Raw genomic sequence first — 12,858 nt, forward strand, 5'->3', positions numbered from 1 at the left:
CCGAAACTTTTATGAAATACAGGCTAAATTAGATTTAAATACACTGGGGTGTCTCCAAGCACTGAGTCCATATATGGACATAGCTATATATGGAGTCAGAGCAGCGACTCCTAAACTGCGGACTCACACTGAGGGATTCCCTCACTGTACAGTGATCTTCTGAATAGAAATAGAGGCTAAATTAAATTTAAATACACTGACTCGAGCACACGTGGTGTTCGGCCGAGTTGTGCTCGGCTGCGATGTGCCGAGCAAAGCGATGCTCGAGCCGAACTGGTGTTTGGCTGAGCATGCTCGCTCTACACTATTGTCTAGCATTTGTCTCTCTGTATATCTGTTTCTCATCATCATATCATTTCATTTATTAACAGGATTGTTCACTACAGATAGTGTTTGTAGGGTCTTTTCCATCTCTGCATGTTAGCCATACTGCATATATTTACTGCCCATACGTCTTAAAATACATGACTATGGTTATATTTGAGTAAGGCACTGCACTTCTAGAATGTTTTGCTTATAACAGTGTATTTGTATTTTAAGTTCCACCAGCTTTCTCTGGAAAGTTTCAGGAATACGAAAATGTAAGTGTTGTGGAGAAAAATCCAGTGACTCTTACATGTGAAGTTTCAGGCCTCCCTCCACCCAAAATAACATGGTACAAAGATGACTATCCTATTACTTCTGATCAACCTGCCCAAGTAATGTCAGGTAACTGAAGCTGCTCATTTATTTCAAAGCCCCAGATACGGAGTATACTTTGTATTATTGTGAACAATGAATGAGTCATGGATTTCTTTACTTTTTAAAATTCTTATTTTTGCCGAAATTAGTAATATCAAGCTTTTTTTAAATGTTAATAATGTTTTATCTCCACAGCACTCAACTATATCACAAGCATAACATAAAACTGATATGCAATTTAACGCCTTAACGCAAAAAGCCGTGCATGTACGGCAGGGGATGCATTGCTAGAATGCATTCGGCCGTACATGCACGGTGGGATGATCGGGCGGGCTCCTGAGCGGTGCGCACTCATTCCCTGCAGGGGTCCGGCAGTCCCTGGTAGCTGGGCCCCTGCTGTATCCGCCGGCATAGCTGTAAAAGCCGATGCCGGCGGATTAACCCCTTCTATGCCGCTGTCCGTTCTGACCGGGACATAGAAGTTGTTTGTGGCGGGTGATGGAGCACATCGAGTCCCCGCGCTGCTGTGGCAGGGACTCGATGTGTCAGAAGGCAGCCCGATGCCGTGCAGAGGCTGCCTAATGCCTTGCATGGCATCAGGACCTGCCTTCTACGGGTGCCGAGGAGATCCAGCCTCAGGCTGGGTCTCCTAGGCAACCTGTTAGTGTATGACTCAGTGTCATACACTAACAGTCAATGCATTAAAATACAGATGTATTGTAATGCATTGCAGAGGGGATCAGACCCCCAAAAGAGTGGGACAGAAATAAAGTTAAAAATAAAAAGGAAAAATAGTGTTTTCAATAAAAAAAAAAAGTTTCAAGTTAAAAAAAGAAAAAACGCCCCTTTGCCCTGATTTTATAATAAAAAATAGAAAATACAAATAAAAAACCGCACATATTACGTATCGTCGCATCCGTAACGACCAGCTCTTTAAATATATCATATGATCAACCCCGTCCGATAGACACCATAAAAAATAAAAACTGTGTAAAAAAAAGAAGCCATTTTGGTCACCTTACATCACTAAAAGTGCGACACCAAGTGATCAAAAAGGCAAAAAATGAGCCCCTACATGAGACAATCACCCAAAAAATAAAAAATAAATGGCTCTCAGACTATGGAGACTCTAAAATGTTTTTTTTGTTTCAAAAATGCTTTTATTGTGTTAAATGTGAAACCAAAAAAAGTATACATATTAGGTATCGCCGCGTCCATAAAAACCTGCTCTATAAAAATACCACATGACCTAACCCCTCAGGTGAACACTGTAAAAAAATGAAAAAGTGTCAAAAAAGCAATTTTTTGTCCCCTTACCTCACAAAAAGTGTAATAGCAAGCGATCAAAAATTCATACGCAGCCCAAAATTGTACCATTTAAACCGTCATCTCATCCTGCAAAAATGATACCCTACCTAAGAGAATTGCCCAAAAAATTAAAAAACTATGGCTCTCAGACTATGGTGACACTAAAACATGATTTATTTTTTGCTTCAAAAATGATATTAGTGTATAAAACTTACATAAATAAAAAAAGTATACATATTCGGTATCGCCGCGTCCGTAACAACCTTCTCTATAAAAATATCACATGATTTAACCCCTCAGGTGAACACCGTAAAAATATAAAAAAATAAAAACAGTGTAAAAAAAGCCATTATGTCATCTTACATCACAATAAGTGTAATAGCGAGCGATCAAAAAGTCATGTGCACCCCAAAATTGTACCAATCAAACCGTCATCTCATACTGAAAAAAATTAGCCCCTACATAAGACATTCGCCCAAAAAAATATAAAAAAATACGTTTTTCAGAATATTGAGACACTAAAAAATAAATGCTTTATTATGTAAAACTTAAACAAACAAACAAAAAAAGTAGTCATATTTGGTATTGTCTCGTCTGTAACAACCTGCTCTATAAAAATACCACATGATCTAACCTGTCAGATGAACCTTGTAAATAACAAAAGTGTAATATAGAGCAAACAAAAATCATCTGTACCCTAAAATAGTACCAACAAAACTGCCACCTTATCCCGTAGTTTACAAAATGGGGTCACTTTTTTGTAGTTTCTACTCTATGGGTGCATCAGGGGGTCTTCAAATGTGACATGGCAAGTTATTATCCCAGTGAAATCTGCCCTCCAAAAAAAACATATGGCGTTCATTTCCTTCTGCGTCCTGCCTTGTGGCCATACAGCAGTTTTTGACCACATATGTGGTGTTTATGTAAACTACAGAATCAGGACAATAATCCTTGCTTTGTTAGTGGAAAAAAATTATTAAAATGGAAAATGTGCCCAAAAAAGTGAAATTCTGAAATTTCATGTCCATTTTCAATTAATTCATGTGGAACACCTAAAGGGTTAACAAAGTATGTAAAAATCAGTTTTGAATACCTTGAGGGGTGTAATTTCTAAAATGGGGTCACTTTTATGGAGTTTCTACTCTAGGGGTGAATCAGGGGGGCTTCTAATGGGACATGATGTCAAAAAACCAGTCCATCAAAATCTGCCTTCTAAAAACCATATGGCCTTTCTTTCCTTCTGGGCCCCACCGTGTGGCCATACAGCACTTTAAGACCACATATGGGGTGTTTCTGTAAACTACAGAATCAGGGCAATAAATATTGAGTTTTGTTTGGCTGTTAACCTTTGCTTTGTTAGCGGGAAAAAACATGATTAAAATAGAAAATCTGCCAAAAAAGTGAAATTCTGAAATTTCATCTCCATTTTCCATTAATTCTTGTGGAGCACCTAAAGGGTTAACAACGTTTGTAAAATCAGTTTTTAATACCTTGAGGGGTGTAGTTTCCAAAATGGAGCAAATTGTGGGTGGTTTCTATTATGTAAGCCTCACAAAGTGACTTCAGACCTGAACTGCTCCTTAAAAAGTGGGTTTTGGAAATTTCAAGATTTGCTTCTAAACTTCTGAGCCTTCTAACGTCCCCAAAAAATAAAATTGCATTCACAAAATGATCCACACATGAAGTAGACATATGGGGAATGTAAAGTAATAACAATTTTAGGAGGTATTACTATCTGTTTTAAAAGCAGAGAAATAGAAATTTGGAAAGTTGCAAATTTTTCCATATTTTTGGTTAATTTGGTATTGTTTTATAAATAAAAATGAAATATTTTGATTCAAATTTACCACTGTCATGAAGTACAATATGTGACGAGAAAACAGTCTCTGAATGGCCTAGATAAGTAAAAGCATTTTAAAGTTATCACCAAATAAAGTGACACGTCAGATTTGCAAAAATCTGTCTGGTCCTTAAGGTGAAAAATGGCCTGGTACTTAAGGGGTTAAACTGTTATGTATTTCTAATGTGTAGGGACAGTGACAGGGAATGTGTTTGTCATTTATTTCATTTAGTGAATTTGTACGTTTCTATGAGACAGATTGCTCTGAAGTTGTCCCTTAGCAGCACTCTCTAAGTGAGAGCCCATCTTCACCATTCAGCGCAGCGCAGTACTAGACCATGAAAGAAGCTGCAACTCAATGCTGCTGCCCTCACTACCTCCCTCCTATATAAGCCTAAAACTGATATACCCTGTATATTATATATGTGTATATAGGGCGGGCTTGACATTATGTCTGGGGTCCCTAATCAAGACAGCCAGGAAACGGTTCCTTCTTCGTCCACAACTGCATCTGTGTGTCCTTAGAATGCAGATACAGTTCAAAGTTGTAGCCATGGCTGATTCTAGCTTTCTGCTGCCTGATGTAAAAATTCCAAAGGTGCCCCCTCCCAGCCAAATTCTCAATCCCCCACCAGTCCTACTGGTAAATGTACATTTAAATTGGACACTACTGTACATACAGCACAACATACGTCTTACATCCAGTGATGTCTCCTTTAATGTAGACATTTTCTTTCTTCATCTCCATTTGGACCAGACCGCCATGACAAATTGTTTCAGCCATGTCTCATCTCTGCAGAGTTTTGCACACAGACATCTTAGATTCCTAATTTTTCCATCATCCTCCCCCTCCAGCTACCACAACATTGTCATCCTGCTACTACCATCAATACTGTTCCCACTGTTCTCCCAAATACTACACTTGTGAAATAGCAATATAAGTTACGTGTCGTCTTGTTTATAGTGATATGGAGTATGCTGGTATAACCTGGGTTTCTCCTGTATATAATTATATATGTACAGCTGGTGTAAGGTATACATCATCTTGTATATAGTGATATGGACCATGCTGGTATAACCTGGGTATCTCCTGTATATAATTATATATGTACAGCTGGTGTAAGGTATACATCATCTTGTATATAGTGATATGGACCATGCTGGTATAACCTGGGTATCTCCTGTATATAATTATATATGTACAGCTGGTATAAGTTATATACCACCTTGTATATAGTGATATGGACCATGCTGGTATAACCTGGGTATCTCCTTATATAATTATATATGTACAGCTGGTATAAGTTATATACCACCTTGTATATAATGATATGGACCATGCTGGTATAACCTGGGTATCTCCTTATATAATTATATTTGTGGTCGGGGCTATATGTGAAAGAACCTACCCCCTAATGTATGCCCCAACAGAACTAGCGGCTTGAGTTGTGCCATAACCGCTTCCGTCGAGAGTACACCTGAAAGAGGGCATACCCTGTAGGAGAGTGAAAGGAAAAGGGCGGGCTGGGAGGGGAACACTGCTGCCGTCCGTCCCCTCTGGAGAAAGGTGCGTCCTAGATATAGGGCAGGGCGCCCCTCCCACAAATACAGGCCAATTAATCGGCCTTAATACTTGTGGTCGGGGCTATATGTGAAAGAACCTACCCCCTAATGTATGCCCCAACAGAACTAGCGGCTTGAGTTGTGCCATAACCGCTTCCGTCGAGAGTACACCTGAAAGAGGCCAAAAACCCAGCATGAAAATACAAAGCGTGTTCATTGACGTATTACAACGCCAAATTCTGAAAGGCACAAGAAATCTCGCTAACGGGGTTCGGAACATAACGGCTGTAACAAGACGAGCGCCACCGGCCCAACTTACGGATAATGTGGGCTGGCACCTGATTCCTGAAGCGGCCGAGGCTGCCCCAACCCTGAACGAATGCCCTGACACCGTGAGGGGGTCAAAACCTAGATTGACCGCCAGTATACGCGCATGCGCTATGAATTGGGAGGTAGACAACGCTGCTGTCCCGAAGGGTAACAGTGGGGTGTTAGTGCCGCGACCGGCCAGTGCCCCTGACAATCCCTGCAGGACGTGGACCGGACCCCATTTGTGAGACGTGGGGAAGAATTTGACCTGGGTAGGGGGACCTGACTGGGAGGTCTTGGTCATTTAGACCACAGTACGGCCTGTCCAATGGTTACCCTAAACATGCGCTGCTGCCACCACGGGATACAGGTCCCTAGCCTCCGTTGCCTGGAAATTCCCGTGGCCTCGCAAAACTCCTCCGGCCACGCCCCATTCAGCCAATGGGGGCCAAAAATAGCAGCGAAACCAGTGCTGACCCCGCTGTTGGAGAATATGACGGGGGAGTTGTGGGAGACCGCCGGGACAAACATGGACACGCCATTCCAATGACTCAAGAAGTGGTCCCACATGCTCAAATCCGCTTGCGCTTGACTGTCCAGGAACACTGGACTATCCTGACAGGAAATAACTGAGACACGGCTGGATGATAGCTATGACAGTGGGAATAACTGAGACACGGCTGGATGATAGCTATGACAGTGGGAATAACTGAGACACGGCTGGATGATAGCTATGGCAGTGGGAATAACAGACATGGCTGGATGATAGCTATGACAGTGGGAATAACTGAGACCTGGCTGGATGATGGCTATGACAGTGGGAATAACTGAGACACGGCTGGATGATAGCTATGACAGTGGGAATAACTGAGACATGGCTGGATGATAGCTATGACAGTGGGAATAACTGAGACATGGCTGGATGATAGCTATGACAGTGGGAATAACTGAGACACGGCTGGATGATAGCTATGGCAGTGGGAATAACTGAGACATGGCTGGATGATAGCTATGACAGTGGGAATAACTGAGACACGGCTGGATGATAGCTATGACAGGGGGAATAACTGAGACATGGCTGGATGATGGCTATGACATAGTGGGAATAACTGAGACATGGCGGGAGGATAGCTATGACAGTGGGAATAACTGAGACACGGCTGGATGATAGCTATGACATAGTGGGAATAACTGAGACACGGCTGGATGATAGCTATGACAGTGGGAATATCTGAGACATGGCTGGATGATAGCTATGACATAGTGGTAATAACTGAGACACGGCTGGATGATAGCTATGGCAGTGGGAATAACTGAGACATGGCTGGATGACAGCTATGACAGTGGGAATAACTGAGACATGGCTGGATGATAGCTATGACAGTGGGAATAACTGAGACATGGCTGGATGATAGCTATGACAGTGGGAATAACTGAGACACGGCTGGATGATAGCTATGACAGTGGGAATAACTGAGACACGGCTGGATGATAGCTATGGCAGTGGGAATAACAGACATGGCTGGATGATAGCTATGACAGTGGGAATAACTGAGACCTGGCTGGATGATGGCTATGACAGTGGGAATAACTGAGACACGGCTGGATGATAGCTATGACAGTGGGAATAACTGAGACACGGCTGGATGATAGCTATGACAGTGGGAATAACTGAGACACGGCTGGATAATAGCTATGACAGTGGGAATAACTGAGACACGGCTGGATGATAGCTATGACAGTGGGAATAACTGAGACACGGCTGGATGATAGCTATGACAGTGGGAATAACTGAGACCTGGCTGGATGATGGCTATGACAGTGGGAATAACTGAGACACGGCTGGATGATAGCTATGACAGTGGGAATAACTGAGACACGGCTGGATGATAGCTATGACAGTGGGAATAACTGAGACACGGCTGGATAATAGCTATGACAGTGGGAATAACTGAGACACGGCTGGATGATAGCTATGACAGTGGGAATAACTGAGACATGGCTGGATGATAGCTATGACAGTGGGAATAACTGAGACATGGCTGGATGATAGCTATGACAGTGGGAGTGGTAACAATCTGGCTACGAAAACCTACCCTGAGGAATGACGCGCATCGCACACTTTACATGCCTAACAACGACTGCAGTTCCACCTTGGTGGTGACCCTACCAGTGACGAAACTGTGAATGGCTGCGCGGACCCTAACCAACTTGTCTTCCGGCAACCTAGCTGACATGCTCTCTGTGACTGTAAAGCAAGCAAAAAACGGACCGTCACTACTACTGTTTAGCAACAATTTGACTACCACCCGTGCCTAGACACCACCACCGCCACTGCAGAAACCATCATGCAAAGGTAACTGACCCTGGTGACCACCTGACAGGTACGGAGAAAGAGGAGACGTGTGACAGTGGAAAATAAATTAGAGACAAAGAAGGAGGACCTTACCGGAAACCGGACATGATGCTGATACGAGAAGAACACAAGGAACCAACCGTGGAAATAGACCTGTTCGCACGAATTAAGCAGAATACGTTTTTTTTTTTTTAACAACGCTTGCGCCTGCGTTCAGGTGGCCCGAAGCTGGGTGACGAGACACGATTGTCAGATTGCCGGGGTTCTCACGGAGTTGGCTGAACGGCTGACGTGCATATGCCAAAATAAAACACAGCTATCTACGTAGCAAGCAAATTGCGACAAGTGTATGAAGACAGGCAAGTGAGAAACCTGCCCATCTGAAACAGAACAATGGAATAAAATGCCATACAATGTGAAGGGTCTGGCGGGCCCCTGCTGGCCTACGTCTAGGGGCGCCTGTTACTGGGGGTACTACCCCCAACAACTCATCACCATCACACTGCATGGCATTAACCCCCTACCTAACTGACAGCACGGCGGCCCGTGCCAGACTTTGCCCCCCATATAACAGTCATGGTGAATATACCAAATTCGTCTTGACAGAAAAGTTAAAAACAGCTAGGCTGTGATTAATCAGGCAGATTGAAACTCCGCCCTCAAAGACTAGCCTTCTCATTGACATTCCCCCCCCTCCCCCAGTCCTTACTCCCTTACAAGCCTCCCCCAATGCAGAAAGATAGAGCCTAATGCGAGTAGCCCCAGCAAATATACGAACGGAGTCCCGCTGACTCCTGCTACCTGCGTGCAAGTCACGTGGGAGCGGGGCGTGCTGCCAGACTGCCGTTCCGGTGTGGGGATGTCCCTCTCATACCTTAGAGGGACCGACCCCACCGACCGGACTAAGGAGCCGACACTGCGCTGAGGCAGCCGCACGAGGAGGAACAGGACGCCGGAGGAAGCGCCGACCGGAAGTGACGCTCTGTCGCCTAGGAGATGCTGACGCCGCCGGCTGTAACAGGAACACTGCTGCCGTCCGTCCCCTCTGGAGAAAGGTGCGTCCTAGATATAGGGCAGGGCGCCCCTCCCACAAATACAGGCCAATTAATCGGCCTTAATACATGTACAGCTGGTATAACTTATACATCTTTTTATATGGTGATACGGAACATGCTGGTATAACTTGGGCATTTTCTGGTATACATTTATATGTGTACAGCTGGCATATACATTTTCTTATGTAAAGTGATAAATTTATCTTCTTTTTATATATGGTGACATGGTTTATGCTGTTATATCATGAGCCATTTCATATATATATATATATATATATATATATATATATATATATATATATATATACAGTGGGGGAAATAATTATTTGACCCCTCACTGATTTTGTAAGTTTGTCCAATGACAAAGAAATGAAAAGTCTCAGAACAGTATCATTTCAATGGTAGGTTTATTGTAACAGTGGCAGATAGCACATCAAAAGGAAAATCGAAAAAATAACTTTAAATAAAAGATAGCAACTGATTTGCATTTCATTGAGTGAAATAAGTATTTGAACCCTCTAACAAAAAAAGACTTAATACTTGGTGGAAAAACCCTTGTTTGCAAGCACAGAGGTCAAACGTTTCTTGTAATTGATGACCAAGTTTGCGCACATTTTAGGAGGAATGTTGGTCCACTCCTCTTTGCAGATCATCTCTAAATCCCTAAGGTTTCGAGGCTGTCTCTGTGCAACTCTGAGCTTGAGCTCCCTCCATAGGTTTTCGATTGGATTAAGGTCCGGAGACTGACTAGGCCACTCCATGACCTTAATGTGCTTCTTCTTGAGCCACTCCTTTGTTGCCTTTGCTGTATGTTTTGGGTCATTGTCGTGCTGGAACACCCATCCACGACCCATTTTCAGTTTCCTGGCAGAGGGAAGGAGGTTGTCGCTCAGGATTTCACGATACATGGCTCCGTCCATTTTCCCGTTTATGCGAATAAGTTGTCCTGTGCCCTTAGCAGAAAAACACCCCCAAAGCAAAATGTTTCCACCCCCATGCTTGACGGTGGGGACGGTGTTTTGGGGGTCATAGGCAGCATTTTTCTTCCTCCAAACACAGCGAGTTGAGTTAATGCCAAAGAGCTCTATTTTGGTCTCATCAGACCACAGCACCTTCTCCCAGTCACTCTCTGAATCATTCAGGTGTTCATTGGCAAACTTCAGACGGGCCTGCACATGTGCCTTCCTGAGCAGGGGGACCTTGCGAGCCCTGCAGGATTTTAATCCATTGCGGTGTAATGTGTTTCCAATGGTTTTCTTGGTGACTGTGGTCCCTGCTAATTTGAGGTCATTAACTAACTCCTCCCGTGTAGTTCTAGGATGCTTTTTCACCTTTCTCAGAACCATTGACACCCCACGAGGTGAGATCTTGCGTGGAGCCCCAGAGCGAGGTCGATTGATGGTCATTTTGTGCTCCTTCCATTTTCGAACAATCGCACCAACAGTTGTCACCTTCTCTCCCAGCTTCTTGCTAATGGTTTTGTAGCCCATTCCAGCCTTGTGCAGGTCTACAATTTTGTCTCTGACATCCTTGGACAGCTCTTTGGTCTTTCCCATGTTGGAGAGTTTGGAGTCTGCTTGATTGATTGATTCTGTGGACAGGTGTCTTTTATACAGGTGACTAGTTAAGACAGGTGTCCTTAATGAGGGTGACTAATTGAGTAGAAGTGTCTAACCACTCTGTGGGAGCCAGAACTCTTAATGGTTGGTAGGGGTTCAAATACTTATTTCACTCAATGAAATGCAAATCAGTTGCTATCTTTTATTTAAAGTTATTTTTTCGATTTTCCTTTTGATGTGCTATCTGCCACTGTTACAATAAACCTACCATTGAAATGATACTGTTCTGAGACTTTTCATTTCTTTGTCATTGGACAAACTTACAAAATCAGTGAGGGGTCAAATAATTATTTCCCCCACTGTATATATATATAAATAAAAAGATCAATTTATCACTTTTCATAAGAAAATCTGAATACCAGCTGTACACATATAAATATATATCATAAGTTGTATTATATAGTTATATATTGTGAGACAGTGACAGGTCTCGCTCAGGTTAGAGGCAAGGAAGGGGTGTATAGTGCGGTCCCCACCCCTGTTCTACCACAGGTGAGACAAGCTGGAGGTAATCAGCCTGGCATAAGGCACCTCCCAGAGTGTCAGAAAGGGGGTAGTGTGTTACCTGTGGACAGAGGCCTGGAGGCTCTGTCTGTGTGGTCTCAGCTGGGCAAGGCTGAGGGACCACAAGGCTGGGAGATAGCCTGGAGTTGGGGGACACAGCGACGCCTGGGAGGGTCGCAGGGCCATAGTCAGGCAGACTACTGAGCCCCAATCCCCCACAAGAAATACTGAACTGGAGACAGTGGGCGTACTGTGCTCTGTACAGCCAGGAGGCTGTGGGACATTGGCTGACAAAAGCCGCATGAGTTCACAGGGTGTGAACTGGGACTTTAGGTGAGTCAGGTTATTATATGTTTAGTTAGAGCCCAGCCGGGCAGGTGTTTATTTTGTACCATTTATGTTTGGTTTGCTGAGGTGCCAAATAAAGCGATGTTTGGACCTAAAACCTGGTGTCTGGCGACGATACTTGTGTGAATGACCCCCCGGAGAAGAGCTAACCACCCACAATATGTACAGTTGGTATGTATATACAGTACATTAGAGGAAATCTGTCAACTACGTTATTGCTACTTAAGTAAAAGAATTGCATAGTAGCACATGTACCTTAGGCCTCATGCACACGACAGTATTTTTTCACGGTCCGCAAAACGGGGTTTCGTTGTTCTGTGATCCGTGTCCGTTTTTTTCCCCCGTGTGTCTTCCTTGATTTTTGGAGGATCACCAGACATGAAAAGTGAAAAAAAATCTAAGTCAAGTTTGCCTTGAAAATGATAGGAAAAAAACGGACACGGATCACGGACGCGGATGACAATCTTGTGTGCCTCTGTGTTTTTTCATGGACCCATTGACTTGAATGGGTCCGCGAACCGTTGTCTGTGAAAAAAATAGGACAGGTCATATTTTTTTCACGGACTGGAAACACGGATCACGGACGCGGATGACAAACGGTGCATTTTCCGAGTTTTCAACTGACCCATTGAAAGTCAATGGGTCCGCAGAAAATCACGGAAAACGGAACAACGGACACGGAACCCAACAACGGTCGTGTGCATGAGGCCTTATTCACATACGTAGCTTTCTTTTAGCAATCTTCAGAAAACGAACTTTGTTTGAAATGCTAATGAGCATATGTACGCCATTCACATTCCAGCCCTTACTCCAACTGCCTGATCTACACTGTACATGCTTGAGATTTAGACGGGACACAGTAACAAACAGGCAGTTGGAGTTAGGGCTGGAATATGAATGGCGGCGGAGGGGCATGCATATTGAAGCAGGGGGAATTATCTTAAAGCCGAGAGAAGCCGGGCTTGGGCTGTGCATAAAGGGTCTGGGCACTGGTAAGAGGCGTGCCTGGGCTCCTTCAGCCGAGTGTAATGCTTCGCTGGGCACTTTGCAGGCTCATTAGCATTTCAAACTAAGTTAGTTTTCTGAAGATTGGAACCACCAATGGCTAAATAAAAGTACATGTGTGAAGAAGGCTGAGTTCACATCAGCCTTTCCGTTCTCCTGCTCCATTATAGCGCAGGACTTTTGTCTTCGCTTCAAAAATCTTCCTCTGAGCGGTAACCTAACGGACCCCATTATAGTCTATGGGGTCCGTAGGCTCCGTTCAGCTCAGTT

The 12,858-nt window shown here is 43.8% G+C and overlaps 1 protein-coding gene across 3 annotated transcripts in view; it reads left to right on the forward strand.

Moving 5' to 3' along the window:
* The window catches only part of HMCN1 (hemicentin 1), a 723,834-nt gene that overhangs the window by 282,388 nt on the left and 428,588 nt on the right, over positions 1-12,858 (forward strand). For all 3 annotated transcript variants that reach the window (XR_005774384.1, XM_040408842.1, XM_040408843.1), the window contains one exon: positions 541-708. Coding sequence is in view for 2 of the 3 variants with exons in the window: in XM_040408842.1 (XP_040264776.1) it covers positions 541-708 (168 nt within the window). In the remaining variant the exon portion in view is untranslated. The remainder of the gene's footprint in view (positions 1-540; positions 709-12,858) is intronic.

Source organism: Bufo bufo, chromosome 9 (genome assembly GCF_905171765.1).
Source record: "Bufo bufo chromosome 9, aBufBuf1.1, whole genome shotgun sequence".
Taxonomy (NCBI): Eukaryota; Metazoa; Chordata; class Amphibia; order Anura; family Bufonidae; genus Bufo; species Bufo bufo.